General features: G+C 44.8%; 1 protein-coding gene across 3 annotated transcripts in view; it reads right to left on the bottom strand.

The window, feature by feature from the left end:
* ARHGAP24 (Rho GTPase activating protein 24) overlaps positions 1 to 16,548 on the bottom strand; it is a 1,758,332-nt gene that overhangs the window by 75,770 nt on the left and 1,666,014 nt on the right. For all 3 annotated transcript variants that reach the window (XM_078676289.1, XM_078676291.1, XM_078676290.1), the window contains one exon: positions 2,116 to 2,248. In XM_078676289.1, coding sequence (XP_078532415.1) covers positions 2,116 to 2,248 — 133 coding nt within the window. The remainder of the gene's footprint in view (positions 1 to 2,115; positions 2,249 to 16,548) is intronic.

Consider the following 16,548-nt stretch of genomic DNA (forward strand, 5'->3'; position numbering starts at 1 on the left):
CCAGGGAAGAGCACTGGAGTCGCGCGGGCCTCCCCCTGGCCGGCCCACCCGACAAAGGGGCTGGAACCAAAGAGAAAAGCCCCGGGGTAACAGCCGAGTCAGCGGCTGTCTACAAGAGCATGGAGGGGGGCCCGAGGCACATTGTCGGTGCCTGCCCCCTTCGACTTAAAGTACCGGAAGGTGTTGCTGCCAGCGGGGCTCCCAGGTGGAGGCAGGGAAGCCCCACACCCGCCGTCAGCTGCAGGAGAGGAGTCATCTCGAGGAGCCCGGTGAGTGGGGCTCGACGGTGTAGTGGGTTGGGGGTGCGCCGGGGCACAGGGTCGTTGCCCGCCCCCAAGTACAGTGTTGCTCTCCAGGTGCCCCATCTGTCAGCGGGCACCTGCAACGTTGGGCCAAGGGGAGCCAGGGGCTCCCGCGGACATTGTCAGTGTGGAGGCCCATTATCGCCAGGACAGAGACTCGTAGGTGTGGGCCACTGGTGGTTCAGATTCACAGTTTGTGCCTGCAGTAATGAGTTTGCTTGATCTCATGCCGATAGTGAAAGTCAGGCTATGAAGTTTATTTGCAGATGGTCCTGCCTCATGTGTTATACCACTGTTAATGGGGTGATGCCGGTCTTGGGTGCCTAGTGTTATCAATGCTAAGGTTCTGCCTAATGTTGTGGGCCTGAGGTTCGAGGCCAAAGGATAACATCTGATGTCAATGCTGAACGCCTAATGTTTTATTTCATGCTAACATGCCCAAAGGCCGATGCCTAGTGTTTCTTCCCCTCACATTGATATTGCTGATGTTCCATGTCATTTGATAACGCTTTGTTTTTATTTCAGCCCTGGAAACTAATGGACTTACCCTTTTCTTCTTTTCAGTTACCCTGCAAATAATCCCCCTGTATATATTGCCCTGGCGCCAGTTGGCATAACATTGTGATTACTGTGGTTTGCTTTTGCTGGTTGGACCCAATACAAGAGTTATTCTTTTTCAACCAAAACTGGTGTTGTGTCTCTTTTTGTGGTGTGCCTGTTGTGTCGTCTGTGGGTACTGCATGGATGCTTCACACATGTCCTTAGGAGTTTGGCCTGCCCACTCTGCACCATGCTACCCCCCGTAGAATTGGCTACCCCATTTCTAACAATTGGCACTTTGGAATCTTTTCATTTCCAGGTGGGAGGAGTGCTGGGTAGGGGCCACAGATTTAAACAGCTTGGAGATGAAAAGGCACCTTGCTAAGGGGCTAGAGTTGGCAAGAATCTCTGGGTCTGCACTGGGTGAGCCTGCTGATTGCATATTTAGGCTTCCAGAGAAAACACATTTCTGAGGTGATTTGTTTACAGCAAATGTGATGACAGTTGCAAGGATGAGCAAAGCCATCCTACTCAACCTAGGGCTATAAACACAGGCTGGGGGTGAAGTTCCAGAGGATTAAATGCTTAAGCCAAATTGAGAAGAACCAAGATCACAGAAAATCTTTGCTAGAGGTTTGCAATAGGTCCCCAACACTCCTAAAGCTCCTGATTCGAGTCTAATGTCCTTGAATAACAAAGCCAGATGTCAATGAACTGCACTGGTGCCCTACAGATTAACCATGAAAGCAAAACGTGGGACACCTACAAGCCTGCCTTCATCCTGTGACAAGCTCTCCATACATCTGAACTCAAGCATGTACCCCTCAATATCAACAGTGGTTGTTCCTCCGCTTTGGGCCCACTTATAGGCGCAAATACTATTGTACTGGTACTTGGTTTTGACCACAGAAACGTAGCCCTACGAGGAACCTGATACAATTATAGCAACAACTTCGTCAGCAACACATGGCCATCAGATGAGGCAGTAACCGCACTGAACGTGTGCTAGGCCATGTTCATTTTGGGCACGGACTTCAATTTTTAGAGGAATTTCAGCAACTTTTCCTGCAATTACACCAGGCAAATTCCAGGATTGTAAGGCATTCCTCATTCATCAAAGCATGTACCATCCTTCATATTGTGACTGATAAGCAAAATATATAAAACCGAATTGCACTGAAAACACAACAACGTCAAGAAATGAGTTCTTAAGACACCCCCCATATTACAATCCTACCAAATATGTTGCCAACGTGCATTTACACTGACTCACAGTTTCCTCTTCCTTGCTGAGCAGTTGGGCACAGGAAAGAAAATCTTCATATTTCGCAAACGGGATGACTGGTTCTGGCAGTTCTCGGAGATACAGCTTGAGTAGGGATGCCACAGTATGGACATCTGTGTTACTGAAATGAATAAATAAATAAAATACATAAATAAATACAATACATAAATAAATAAATAAGCAAGTAAATGCTTGTGTTAACTCAACAATCATGCACATTGAGCCTGACCATGCTTTACAGCAGGTATACATTTTTCATATAGTTTGGCAGAAAACTACAGTGGTAGTTTGGATTACACAGCACTGTAGCATCTGATTTTGAGCAGAGATGCCCTTCTGAAAAAGCGTCAATCTTTACTGCAGTGAGGAAAGTGGCTTTTCTTTGGGGATCTGTAACACAACATTTCCTGGCAGTTGTCGCCAGCATGGTTGGGGAAGGGCAGTGGTTAAGGTCAATGCAAGGATTATTGGCACCGTGGATAAAATGCAATATTGTGTGTGGCTCTACCCCACACCCCACTGAGGTAAAGGACAGTAACTGAAGATCCCAGCTGCAGCAAAGGGCACTTTGCTGCACCCCAGCTGGCATCCTAGAAATGTGACATTGTCTGGCCCCTAGTGAGGCTTAGTGGGGACATGAGTACTCACGGTGAGCGGATGCACCTAGAACCATGTTAAAAATGACCATGACGTGTGAAGGTGAATCGAGACGTGTTATGAGTTTAAACATTTAGTAACAAAGGTGAGTAAGGCAGCACTCTGATGGCGATTGCAGATGTATGGAAAGGATTGACACTGTGGGTTTGTAGAATTGCTGTTCACTGTGCACACAGATTGTGAATGAGATCTTCAATGAGAAGGTTGGAAGTTGAAAATGGCGGGTTACGTTGTTGGCTATTAAAGATTTGGTAGTGTGGAGGACATTTACACTAACGACGTTTGGGGACATGAAGCTACTGGTGATCAGGGATGCTCACACTTAGGATATATAGGATACCTGACACTGATAGCAAAAGAAAAGCCTGACACTGATGGTGATTGGACAGCTTCCATTGATGCAACTGTGGCCAGTTTTTGTCATTGGTGAGCTCGGGCCTGGGCCCAGAGTGCCAATCATCAGAGGGGAGCAAAGCAATGTCTGCATTAAGGTCATGAAACCATCAGCCGCCCCCCCTCCCGCTGCCTCATTTTATTCACCAACAGCATTTGTACCACAATTTCTTTCCTCACAGGGCTCTATCTGAGCATGGACCATGTCTGCTGGTAATGATAGTGAGTTGGGGCGCTGGAGACGATGTTGAGCGGGGATACTCAGAAGGATGGTGACAGAAGGATGGTGACGGAGGCGCTACTGTTGAATCAGTTCCTGGCACTAACGGTGAAGTGGGACACCAGAACTAAGAATGAGTGATGGTCCTTGCACTGATAGTGAGGGAGAGGCATGCATTGATGGGAACCTGTCTGCCACTATAGATTGGGGCACTGAGGCTCAATGAGTTTCCCACTCAGTGGATGACAGCACCACCACTAGCTTTGGGCACACGGGTAAGTGCACGCAAATAAATGGTGAACCGACGTACAGTAACAAATAGTAGAAACCATTTTTTACTCTATTTTGAAAACTAATTTGAACTTGTAAGAGCATACTGCCCTTGTTCATACATTTTCCATAATAAATGTACATATTGTTCTATATTCTTTCATGAAATCATCAAACATTTGCTATGATAACGATGCTTGTGTGATGTTGTTTTAAATAGAGAAGTAAAGATGCCATATACCGGTCATTACTGGAACTATCTTTAAAAGTAGTGTTTGATAATAAAATGCTGCTCGTGCATGTTACAAAAAAATAAATGCATAGATAACGTATGGAGTAAATACATTTGTTTACTTATTTCAATTGTGTTGTGTTGGCAGACAGATCAGACTTCATCATTTATAGCTATGGCTACTACCACGCAAAAGGTCTTCTATGTTTAACGCTCCATGCAGTGGGGGCCGCTGGGATAAAGGATGTTGAATGTCTTGGCAGTTGTGGCTGTAGTGGGTTCGTTTCTATCATGATCGATAAGGTTTGTCTACGTTAATATCTGGTATGGTGTATATATTTATTGCTCAGACCTAAGACCCACAGGATTTAGTGCAGGTCTTTGTCCGGTGTGTGACCTCAGGCCTTTTCCATTTCTATGAATGCTCTTTTTATTATAAGTCTTGGCCTTTTATTCATCAAGCCAGTGCTTCCTGCAACTATGGGGGAAACTCAAAAAGGCCTTTAAGGCTGTGAACATATCTTTATGACTGACAATGCCTATATTTACTCATTGCAGGAACTCACAAACAACCCCTGGTAGGCGCAGTGTGTTTACTATTGCAGATTTCTCTGCCACGAGTGCAGGAAACAGTGCAGTGTAGTAAAGCTCACGCAGGGTTGGGAAGCGGGAGCCCTGTAGGATGGGGAACACCCACACACGAGCATGTTTGAGCCCATTCCCAAACTGCTCTTCGTCTGTTTACAACCCTGGAATAGGCGAGAGGTGTCCGCCGACCAAAGGCTGGAAAAACTCCCTTCCTAGGATTGGAAATGGAACGGATCACCTTCAGTTTAGGACGGGATTCTAGGAAGAGCTTTCACCGGGGCAAAAACGTTTTCCCTCTGGAGGAAAATAAAAGCAAGGGACTTGCATTTGCCTAGCGGGAACCATTCCACGTGGGCGTAGTTCTATGCTGTGTATAATTATGCACAGTGAGAATAGGAATCCAGGTTAATCTATCACCTAATATTCCAAGTAATGCGCCTGGCGCGGCTTTCCGGGCGTATTAATGAGAATGTGAGTTAATGTCAATAACTGGTAAATCCGCACCTGCATGTGGGATATTTCTACGAGTGTCAATAAACAACTTTTTGGTGAATTGGCCTCACTGTTTTTTTATGTCCTCAAATGTGTGAAATGCTGGTTCTGATCATTTCTTGAAAATGATTATGATTATGCACTAGGGTGTAGTCATTTCAGGACTTCCTTTATTGTATGAACTACTTGCAATGATCACTGCAAGGGGTGTTGCCATGCAAATTCTTCATCAGCTACTATGAGCTTCCATTGCTTCCGCAACAGTGCGCGTTGTTGGCTATTGATCAAGACTGCCACTGATCTCACACTGATTTTATGTCTTATTTTTAGCTAATGAAATTCATGGCAGATTTCATGCGTTGATAGCCACATCTGTGTGTGCTGCTACCATAGCCTTTATATATCTCAGGTACTCTCTTTTACATCTTTCATGACATTTATTGTCACGACTGCAGACGTCACCATCTTTTGTATGTCGGAGCCCTCCCCTCTAAACTTATTTGTTACACTTCTTTGTGGTGGTCAACACAACAGAAGGCGGGGCGGCTAAACTTTTTCCACAGTTAAAACTTTACCCCCTTTGGACGCCCCACATGTGGGGATTCTTGGGAGGAGGACAACCAAGGCCGAGTGCAATAGAGATAGAGGAAGGCTAGAAACATGAAAAGAAGTCAGTTCGGAAGAAAGTCAGAACATTTTACTATCCTGACAATCCTAGTTGTTACTGGAGAAGGACTGGTAATGTGCAGAAATTGACTCAACTTGACTCTTCCTCCCTCTTCAGACATGTGTTTCTTCCCTTGATCTACATAAACGTTTCTTGCCCCTTTATGGTGCTGCTTTCGGAGGGTTTAAAATGAGGTGAGCATGGCATGGATTTGCTTTACACTAATCTGGTGAGATAAAAAACATTTTCTGCACCTGCCAAGACTGAAATGTCCCATTAGTCAATGTCAACGCCATTTTACTTACACCCTTTACAAAATGTCTCCCACGCTGACCATTACAGGGAATCTATGAGGACCCAAAGCTGTGAGATGTTAGGCAGAGCCAATGCTGCTAATAGTTTACTATTTTCATTTCTTGAAGTGCAAAAAAAATGCAGAAGCCTAAAGTTTTCTTATGAGCCCGCCTCTGATGCTACTGAATTCCGGTGTTAGCGCAGATCAAATCACTTCAACCCTCTTTCTTACACCACACTACACTTACTGTCTCTTTAGCTCTTTCTTGCAAGTTCTTTTCTATCCATGTTTTCTCTTTCCCCTTCTGTGTATCATTTCTACTTTTCTCTTTGTTGCTCTGGGTCACAGTCTGATTAAACCAATAAATCCTGGTCCACAAAAATGAGTGCTGGTGCTTAACACCTGCAGCCGCCTTCATAAACTAAGGATTCACTAATGTGTGCACTAGTGAGCAAAACGAGGTCGCCTTTTAGTCCAAACGTGAGTAAGCTAAATACGAGCTTGTTACGGCGGCCAACTTCTCCATAGAGACGTAAACCCTACAATTCGTTTGTTTTCTGCCTTGTTTTTCTCCCATATCAAAACATTTGAGTTGTATTATTGTTACCACATTTCAGTAGCATATCCAGTGTGTCATGGATCCTACTCCAAGGAAGGGAAAAGGTCCACTGACTGCTGTCTGAATTATTAAATACAGCAACAATCAGGGTTCTGTGAGTCCATCACGCCTCTGGGATTCGGTGCCACTGCACCTGGTGTGTCATGGAAACAACGTCCCAGCCATATTTCTGCAGAAAAGAACTACACATTTATTTTTTGAACGCTTTTACTTTAGACATGGACAAGTTCTAACTTCAGACTATTTTACACAAATTGCTCAAAACCACAAGGGGAGGAGCAGCCTGGAACCCTGCACGACAATGTAAATGTGCTATAGAGAGAAAGGATAGGAAAGATGGGTGTTAGAACTAAAAGTATCACAGTCCAGCTACATGACAGTGCACTGTTATAAATCTTCATTGGAAAGTTGTTAATTGGTAAAAAACTTCGAAAGCACAACTTTCCGGCAGGCTAAATTACTATTCTGCGCCACAGAGGGGCGCAATTGCAAAGGAAATATGCTGTCGAAGGTCAGACATAGGATTCTGTAACAAAACATCACTGGGGCAGATCTTGCGCTGCTGTCACAAATCATGCACTTTACAGAAGGATGAAGAAGAGTGATCAGTTTATCGTTCATCAAACAGATTGTCAGGCAATAATCCCCTTTCTCAATACCTACTAAACATATTCTCGTGTAATATGGTGGTTCAAAATGATAAAATATGTGTCTTGTAACATCATTCATAAAGGTCTGGTGTTCTTGCGTGCTAAATCGCCTCGCTGACATTTAATCCCTCACAGCCACATACATTGCACGCACCGGCATTCCGACAAAGCAATCACCCCTGCTCCATAAACACAGGAACACAGACACATATACACAGACACGCGCACAATTATGAGAAGATTATACGCACACGCCAAAGAACACGCGCACACACAAAAACACTGTAGACACACAGACAAACAAAGGCACAAAGACAAAAACCAGTCTGGCATGTACACACGAGTACTGATTCGAAATTGTGCCTAATTTCGGAACACTACACCCACCCAGTAATAGGCAACTATGCTTACCGACCCTATGCTCAATCAATCACAAGAGGTTATATTCATTATTACAGAGGACACGTGATCCATGTTCCATCTGGAGGACTGTGTCTCCGGCACATACAATTAACAGTAGACACTGCATTCTGTAGCGCAGATTTCCTCACGTTACTGGTATCAATCGCAGACAGACTTGTAATTGCAGAGAGGAGGTATAGCTAGTAGCAGGTGCGGTGTTACCAGCACGTTTTCCTTGGCCATATGCAAGGAGGGTCTATAGCACACAGAGCAGTCACCCTTAAAACCATAGGGAACCTTGAAGCTTCTGGCACTCCGAAAATATTTGTTTCAGCGACCAAAATCAGATAGAAAGGGCAGCCCAAACTGAAGGCCTGAAGCGACCACTGAACTGACCATGAAGAAAGACTGAGTGTATCCTGGATTTCATAGCTGAGCCAGTGATAGCATGGCTTCAAACCACAGGCATCCAATACGCCCGTTCGTTACATGTTGGACTCTCTCCCTATGTATAGACAACACTTCTGGCAAATGTTATTTGCTCTGCAACTCCCAGGAATAATTGTATCCTGTGGAGGTCGGCAAGGATCCAGGCCACGAGCTATTTCTGGGTCTTTCTGGCCTCTTCTGTCTGCAGCTCAGCAGACAGAAGCCCATAAGTACCTGTGTTAAAAGGAGATCAAGAGGGAGCAAGGAAGAACTAAAGATGGATAGATCGAAATGGGAAAGAAGGAAGAAATATTGAATTCTATATCATGTGCATTTTTAAAGCACATTCGCGAGGGTAGCCTGGATGGAAGGAAGGAAGGGTGAAAAAAATGTAGGAAGGGTTATAAGAAGATTGGCTAGATGAGTGTGTAGATGGTTGAGAGGGTGAAAGGATGAGTGAATGGATAGGTGGATGGACAGATGAAAGGATGGCTAGGAAGAGGGATGAGCATAATTGTCAGGTGTTACTACACATGAATACTACTTAAAAGTAATGAGAATTATGCTGAATTCAAAAGCTATCGTGCAGTAAGGGATTTTGGCAGAATAATGTAAAATGATATCCTAAGTCTTGCATGTGCAATTTTGAAGTTGTGAGGCAGTGTAGTAAGAGATACCGGTTATTTAACATGTGGTAAATGTAACACCTTTCTTAAAAAGGAGCAAGAACATGTTTGCAGAAGCAAACAGCTAACTTTGAACAAGGTAGTAAGTTTGGCTTGCACATTCAGTTCAAGCCAGACCTATTGGCTTTGCACAACTTGCCTAGTGTGCTGAATTTGTATTTCAACAGCGCCCTGGTGACAGTAGTGGGGGGTTATCAGGCAGGCTGAATCTTTTCAGTGTGCCTGAGTGCAGAAGCTGCTATGTGCGTTGAATGTAGTCGATAGGGAACGCTAAAGGGTTGGTCTACTAATTAAGACTATTATAGAATCAGACCTTTGCCATAACTGGAAGTTGATTTGTTTTTTACTAAAGTGAACCGAAGTGTCTTCCAGTGTAAGAAAACTAACACAAAAGATTGTTTTTGTGTTCACTTCATATGTGACGTAAGAAAATAAGAATAGCAAAATGTATGGTGATTGATCGTACTTTTCAGATGTAAAACCGTCCCTCAGCAACTGCAATGGAACAGCTCACCAGGCAGTGGCGTAGCCAGCCCTTTGGCAGCCGGTCCTGCATTGAAGAGCAGGGGTGGGGGCCTGGGGGCTGCCACCCCCCTTGCTACGCCACTGTCACCAGGAAGTGGAATGATACACCTAACACCCAACCGCATGCAGTAAGGTGTATACTTGTTTTGTGGTTAGCCAAGGAGCTGATTAACACTATCTCAAATGAGAACCGAATGGTTGAAGGGCACAGACCTGAGAGAGCACAAGTTTGAAAAAATGTATAAGTACGCCATATTTACAAGCACGTAGTTAGTTTAAACATGTTTTGCACACGAGTGTTTTATATTCAATAGCGAAATGTATAGAATGTTAAGTAGAGTAACCATAATTATAACGGTGTGAGATTAAATGTAGAAATGTTGGAGTATATGTGAAAACCTCATGGTTCTCTCATGTTAAAAGAGTCATGTCCGAATTAAATGTAATTTTGGATTCCAGTATTTTGTGTAGGCCTTAGGGCAATTCACAGCAAACCTGAACGTGCTGCTAAAATAATGTGAGATAAAGTTGACATGGTTCTTTCAGAATGTACTATTGAACTTAGGGTTAAAAGTATATGCTTTATAGATGTGTTATTTTAGAAACGTATGCTAGTTAAGAATGTTTGCTGTTTAAATCAAGTTAACGTTTTAAGAGTGCAGGAACCTGCTGCATGTAAATCAAGTAGGCCAGAACAGATAATGTCATGTAGTTTAAATCGTCATGTGCTCGTTAGAGGAGAGGTCGTGAGGTGTCCAGTATGGAGCTCTGAGAGTGTTTTATGGCCTAAGATATGGTGAAGTCTGGAATTTGAGGCCCACTGCAGGACGAGCTGTATGCAGGTGCGAGGGTCCTAATCAGCTCGAATGAAAGGGACTTTGTTCAGTGGCGCCTTGCGCAGGCCTGTAGGAGTTTCCAGGAATTTCAGGGGGTATCAGCGCACGGAAGAAGGAGCCTGGGAACCAAGGTCAACTATAACGAGGGTCTTCAAGAGTACCATCATGGAGTTTTACCGCGCAAAGATGTACCACGTGAGGGGCGTCCCAAGGGGCGTTTCTATTGGAAATGTGATTTGGTATTAGGGAAAGTGACCCGGGAGGAGGGCAGAGCAGATGATTTTGGGAGCCTAAGGAAGCGGATGGGTAGGCAGATAGGCTGATCAGGAGAGACCCATTATCAGAGAAGAGACAAAGAGAAGTGCGTGATCTTCTTAGGAAATCACCACGGCTGACACCTAGAGGGTAAAGATCTTGTTAAGTAGGGATGTCATTTAGTGTAGTGTAGGGACAGACTAACCTTAATTTTTCTTTTCTGTAATGACTTTGAGGTTGCAACTTGTATCCATTTTAGCAACCCTGATGGTTTTCGAGCTTGTACTTATTATTCTGTTTTTCAGACTCAGATTATTCAAAAAGTTCATGTTCATAGTGATACCGATTTATCTTCTTAATCTCATTTTGAGAAGTTTGTATCTTCAGTTATCTTTGACTTTATATTAAATCTTTAAAACTTAATTTTGGTCAGTGGTCATTTAGAGTGGTGTAAGTTCTTAAATTGATTGTTTACTGCGAGATTACCTTTTACTCAAGACAGGTACCAACGATTCAGTCGACAGGAAATGGGATTTGGTAAGATAATTAGTAACCAGTAATCCCGCGTTAGCAGTTGGTAGCAGAGTGAGGATGGTTATCTTCTTGAGGAAGGTAATCTAGAGAGGTTAGTTTACCCCAAGGCCCGAGACGTCGAGAGACGAGCAGCGGAAGAATCGTGTGCCGAAAGGTGCAGACGGTGCGAGAAAAGCAGCAGTATCGGAGAGTGAGTATAAAAAGGGTCATGCGTGAACAGATTGCGGTGTTTTGTGTTGTATTTGTATTGTAATGTCTTGCGGAGTTGAATGCCTGTAGTGTGAAAGAGAGAAGGTTGTGAGCGCGCGCAACCTGGTAAACTGGTAACCTGGTAAACGGGTGAACTGGTGAAATCTTAAGTTCAGGCCAGAGCTTAAGTGGTTTTGGGTGTATCGAACATCCAGGGTAGTTGTCGACCATAGTACGGAGGTCACGAGGTACCATTGACCGCCGTGGATCCAAGATAGGGGGAGTGTAAGAGTGAGTGTATGAGTAACGGACGCTGGTCGAAAGTTACTGCGTGTGAGTAACCTATCGGAGAAGGCGATTGTCTGGAAGTAAACGGAAAGACATTTCGCCAAGTTAGGGTGACAACTACAGAAAGACTGTGGGCGTACAGTCAAAGAAAGGTGATCGCTTGGACGGAAGTAATCATTTTTCAGAGTATGAATGGGATGCGTGCATGACCGAGGAGACGAGCTGAGAAAGGAGGGGATCTGCTGCGAAGGGGGACGGGTGACGTCGGCTAGAGCCGCGCTCTGATTGAGCGGTTGGTGTGACGTTAGCTAGAGCCGCGTTCTGGTTGGGCGGCTAGAGTGACGTCGGAGGAAAGCCGCGTACGGATAGGCCAGTTAGTGAGAACGGCGCTGAGATTGGTGGAATATCATCAGGAAGTAAACAAACGCGGAGAAAAGAGAAATCATGAAGTGTTTTAAGTGTTTGAAAGGGATTTTTAAACGTAAACGAAGTGAACATTATTACGGGGAAGAGGCTCCCCCAGAGGGTACGCCAGCTCATTATATGGCAACGAATGTGGGGCTGCATACGATATTGTGGATTGGGGCTTGGAATAAGCTTACGGAAGGAAATGAGGAAATGCAGTTCCCGAAGTATGGAACGTTTAAGTTAGAGGTGTTACATCGGCTAAAAGCAACCATGTCCTCATCGAAACCCTCACCTAGACCAACACAGTTTGAGGCTCTTAATGCATGGATTAAGGCTGCACACGACCGAAATTTGAACAGGCGTCAACAAAGGCTGACGCGATCGGTAAGGGCAGTGCGAGATTCCAAATGGGATGAGGAGGAAAAGCGTTGGAGGGTACAGACTATTGAGGTGGAGAAGATGTATCCGATGAGGGAGGTGTCAGGAGGAGGAAACCTCATGGAAGAAGACGAGGAAAGCGAGTCGGAGGACAATCTGATAAACAGATTGTTAATGGATAGACCACCTCCGAGAGTGGGATTGATAGAAGATAGAGGGCTCGCAAGGGAAGATGGGAATGAGATAGAGGGATATACACCACTCCCTATATCGGAATGGACACCTAACAAAGGCGGAGAAACACCTCCAAACAACACTGTACAGAGTGTAGTGGGAAGGTTTGTGGTGCAGAAAACGCCAACCACAGAAAGGGTTGAGTCTGTGGGATTGCCAGACGCTCTTCAAGTGCCTGTTACCATAGGACCCATAGTTTCGATCTATAATTCTGAGAGAGATAGAGGGGAACAATAAAGGCAATTGGATAGGGAAAGGATTGAGATGGAAAGGAGGAATAATGTGACGAATGCATGGAAACAATTACCAGGTTCGGTAACGTGGAACACCCCATTAGACACAACTGTCGGTCCCAATTCAGAACAGGGAGGTCCGAGAGGACCAATGGATCTAAGGGGACCGCGGCCAAGATCTTTTTCAGAGTTAAGAGCTGATTTGAGAGAATGGGACGGGTCCATAGTATCTCCGAGTAACAGGACAAGAACGGAACCAGAGTGGGAAAGCAGGGGAAACGGGACAGTATCTCATTGTGGGGCCAGCGAGAGTAGTCAGAGCCGGGAAGGCCAAAGTCAAGAGAATAGAGGGGATGCATGTCCTACAAATCAGAGAGAACAGCCGGAACAAAATACTAAGATTGTAGAATGTGAGGAAATGTCCCGTCTCTGGGGGAACGGAGGAGATGAGGCGGTACGGGCTTTTCAGAATAGGTTTAGGTGCCTTCATCATACACTTGGGGAAGACGTTCAACATTGGAGAAAGGAGAACAGCGATAGGTCCCGCCACGCCTCGAATAATCAGGAATCACAGGGAAGTAGGGAAGAAAGAGGGAGTAATAGAACCTCTTACCCTCTATCCCGTGAAACTAGCCAGGATGGAGAGAGAGAGGCTGGGAGGCATGAAGGAGTGTTTCACCACCCACCCCGAGAAGATGGAAAGGCATGGGACTTAGAGAGATGGGAACAGGGGAGGACTCCCTATAATTCACCAATACCTAAACGTAGATCTCGGAGCTGGGATGGGAGAGATGCGGATGGAGGAGCTAAATTGAGTGTCTTGAAAGCTGAAATAAAGGCAAAAAGGCTTGATGTTACCAGTTTAAAATCAGATGTTGATGAGATAATAGATGGAACATTGCCTTTGGAAAGGATAGAATTGTATGAACAGGATGAGTTATTGTTCATGGCAAAGGATATTACTAGGAAAGCTAGAGCGTTTCATGAAAAACTGACTGATTTGGCAGACAAGTATGCCGTGGATTTGTCTAGGACAAGGGCATTGCAGAGCAACCACAGATTACAGTACGCAGACCAAGATCTAGATGAGAAGAGAACTACTGGATTAAAAACACACATAAGAGAGTTGGTAACAGGGATAAGAGTGTGGAGAGAACTGGATAAATGGGAAGAAAGGTGGTCGAAAAAGGGCACAGTTAGGCGAAGTACAAATGTGATGACCCCTGAGGGAAGGGTAATGCAGATGGAGGCATTCCCTTTGCGAGAAATATCAAATGGAAATTATGTACATGTGCCCTGGAGTAGAGGAGACTTAGCCGCATTTACCAACTCATTTCCGAAGTTGCGGGACAATCCAGTCGAATGGTATAAGCAGGTAGAGAGGTTCGTTAAAATCTCGAAAGTACTGTGGATAGATTTGAACACGTTGTTTGACATCGTGGTCCCATCTGATCTATGGACCCCTTGTAAGACTAGTGTCGAATGGCCAAATGCTGAACCATTGAGGGATGCTCGAACAAATGGACCATCTGAGATTGTCATGCGAAAGTATGAAAGGGTAATAGCATGGCTGAAAGATAAGGTACCACCACAGGATATAGATTGGGTAAAAATAGACCGAACAAGGCAGGAACCCAAGGAGACAGTTCACGAGTTTTATGAAAGATTGCTGAAAACATTCAAGCAATACAGTGGACTAGATGTAATGGATCCCAAAGATATAGGGCAGTTCGTGTCAAAGTTTGTCTTGGGGTTGAGACCTGATATTTGTTTGATGATACAGCAACATTTAATCTGTTGGCAGAACAAACCACTAGATGAGATTTTACGCTATGCGAGGTACTGCAGTGACGAGATAGATTCTAAAGCCAAGAATCTAAAGGAGAAATTGATGGTGGTGCAAATGCAGTCCGCTGGGAAGGGTGGCCAGCAGAAGCAGGGGATGGGACGAAAACCAAATGGTCAGAGCAAAGATAATGAAGAAGGGCAGAGACCTAGGATAGACTTTGCCACTTTAAAGAAAACGACAAAGTGTCATCTGTGTCATCAGGTGGGGCATTGGCGACGCGAGTGTCCCTTTAACCCTGAAAACGGAGAGCTAGAAGTAGAAGAGCAGGTCCAAGAAGACCCAGTGCAAAAAGTGACAGTCCCAAGCAGTAAGGTGGCCAAAGGGGGGACTTCGGCTCCACGGGCCCAATTCCCACAGCCACCGAAGATAGCAGCTGGAGGAAAGGTCTTTAAACAAATGCCTCTGTTTATCGAGGAAGAAAAATGTTATTACATTGATCCATTGACAGGACAACGGGTGAGCAGTGAAGAAGACTGTACCCTCGGGGCAGTTCTAGAAGTGGATCAGAGAGGGCCATTTGTTGAGGCAGAAGTGGCAGGGTGTCCCACTACGTTCTTAGTGGACACTGGGGCTACTCGTTCGACTCTGAGATCAGCGGTAGTTCCAGACTTGCCAATGTCAGGGGAAACAATTCAAGTGGTAGGAGTCGCAAATAAAAGAATGACTAGTCCCTTGACAGAACCAGTGTCTGTGAAAATTGGAAACCACATGAACGAACATCAGTTTGTGGTTTGTGACTCGAGTCCGGTATGTCTGTTAGGTAGGGATTTGTTATGCAAATTGAATTGCACCATATACTGCACCCCACAAGGAGTGGAGGTACAGACTACCGACGATGATGCTACCTTTAAGGTGGCCAATTCAAAATTCTGTGTAGAACTATATCCTACTCTGACGGTAGAAGATCTTCCACAAGACTTAAGAGATGCAGTGGCGTCAGAGGTGTGGGATTTCACAGGAGAAGATATAGGATTGATTAAAGGGGTAGAACCGGTAAAAATTCTGGTAAAACCAAATGTTGAGTTTCCAAGAACGCCTCAATACAAATTGTCCCAGGAAACGATTGCGGGAATAAAGCCTGTGATCGAGTCAATGATACAGCAGGGAATATTGAAGGAAATCGTGGGCAGTCCTTGTAACTCCCCGATTATGGGTTTGCAGAAACCTAGCGGGAAGTTTAGGATAGTTCAGGATTTACGAAAAATTAACAACATAGTCGTTTCATGTTGTCCCGTGGTACCGAATCCATCAGTAATATTGTTTCAAATACCATGTCAAGCAGAGTGGTTCACAGTGATAGATCTTTGTCAGGCTTTCTTTTCAATCCCATTGGATGAAGAGAGCAGGTACCTTTTTGCGTTTAAAATGGAAGATCGCGTTTTAACATGGTGTCGAATCCCACAAGGATTCACAGACAGTCCATCCATCTTTAATCAGTTGTTGAAAAAGAATCTTGAGAATCTAGTACTGCCACAGAACTCGGTTCTGGTACAGTACATAGATGACCTACTTGTTGCGTCAGAAACAGAGGAAGCTTGTAAAGTAGATTCAATTGCCTTACTGAATCATTTAGCTGAAAATGGACATAAGGTATCTCCGAGCAAGTTACAGTATTGTCTGACAGAAGTACAGTATCTAGGGCACAGGTTAGAAAAAGGGAAACGTAAGGTGTCCCCAGAGAGGATTGAGGCGATAATGAAAATGAATGCGCCTACAACACAGAGAGAAGTTAGAATGTTCTTAGGAATGGTGGGTTACTGCCGACAGTGGATAGTTAACTTTTCACTGAAAGCAAAGCCCTTACAGAAACTGACGCACAAGGAGGTGAGTGATCCGGTACCATGGGATGAAGAATGTCTGGTGGCGTTTTTACAGCTGAGAGACGATTTATGTCGTGCTCCGGCTCTGGGAATGCCAGATTACGAAAAGTCATTTTCACTCTATTGCTGTGAGAGAGAGGGATGTGCTTTGTCAGTCTTGGCACAGACCCACGGTAATGCCCGTAGACCAGTTGCATATTTTTCGGCTACATTAGATCCAGTAGCCGCAGCGTTGCCCGGATGTCTCAAATCCGTTGCCGCAACGGGTGTCA

This window comes from Lissotriton helveticus, chromosome 2_1, assembly GCF_964261635.1.
Source record: "Lissotriton helveticus chromosome 2_1, aLisHel1.1, whole genome shotgun sequence".
Lineage (NCBI taxonomy): Eukaryota > Metazoa > Chordata > Amphibia > Caudata > Salamandridae > Lissotriton > Lissotriton helveticus.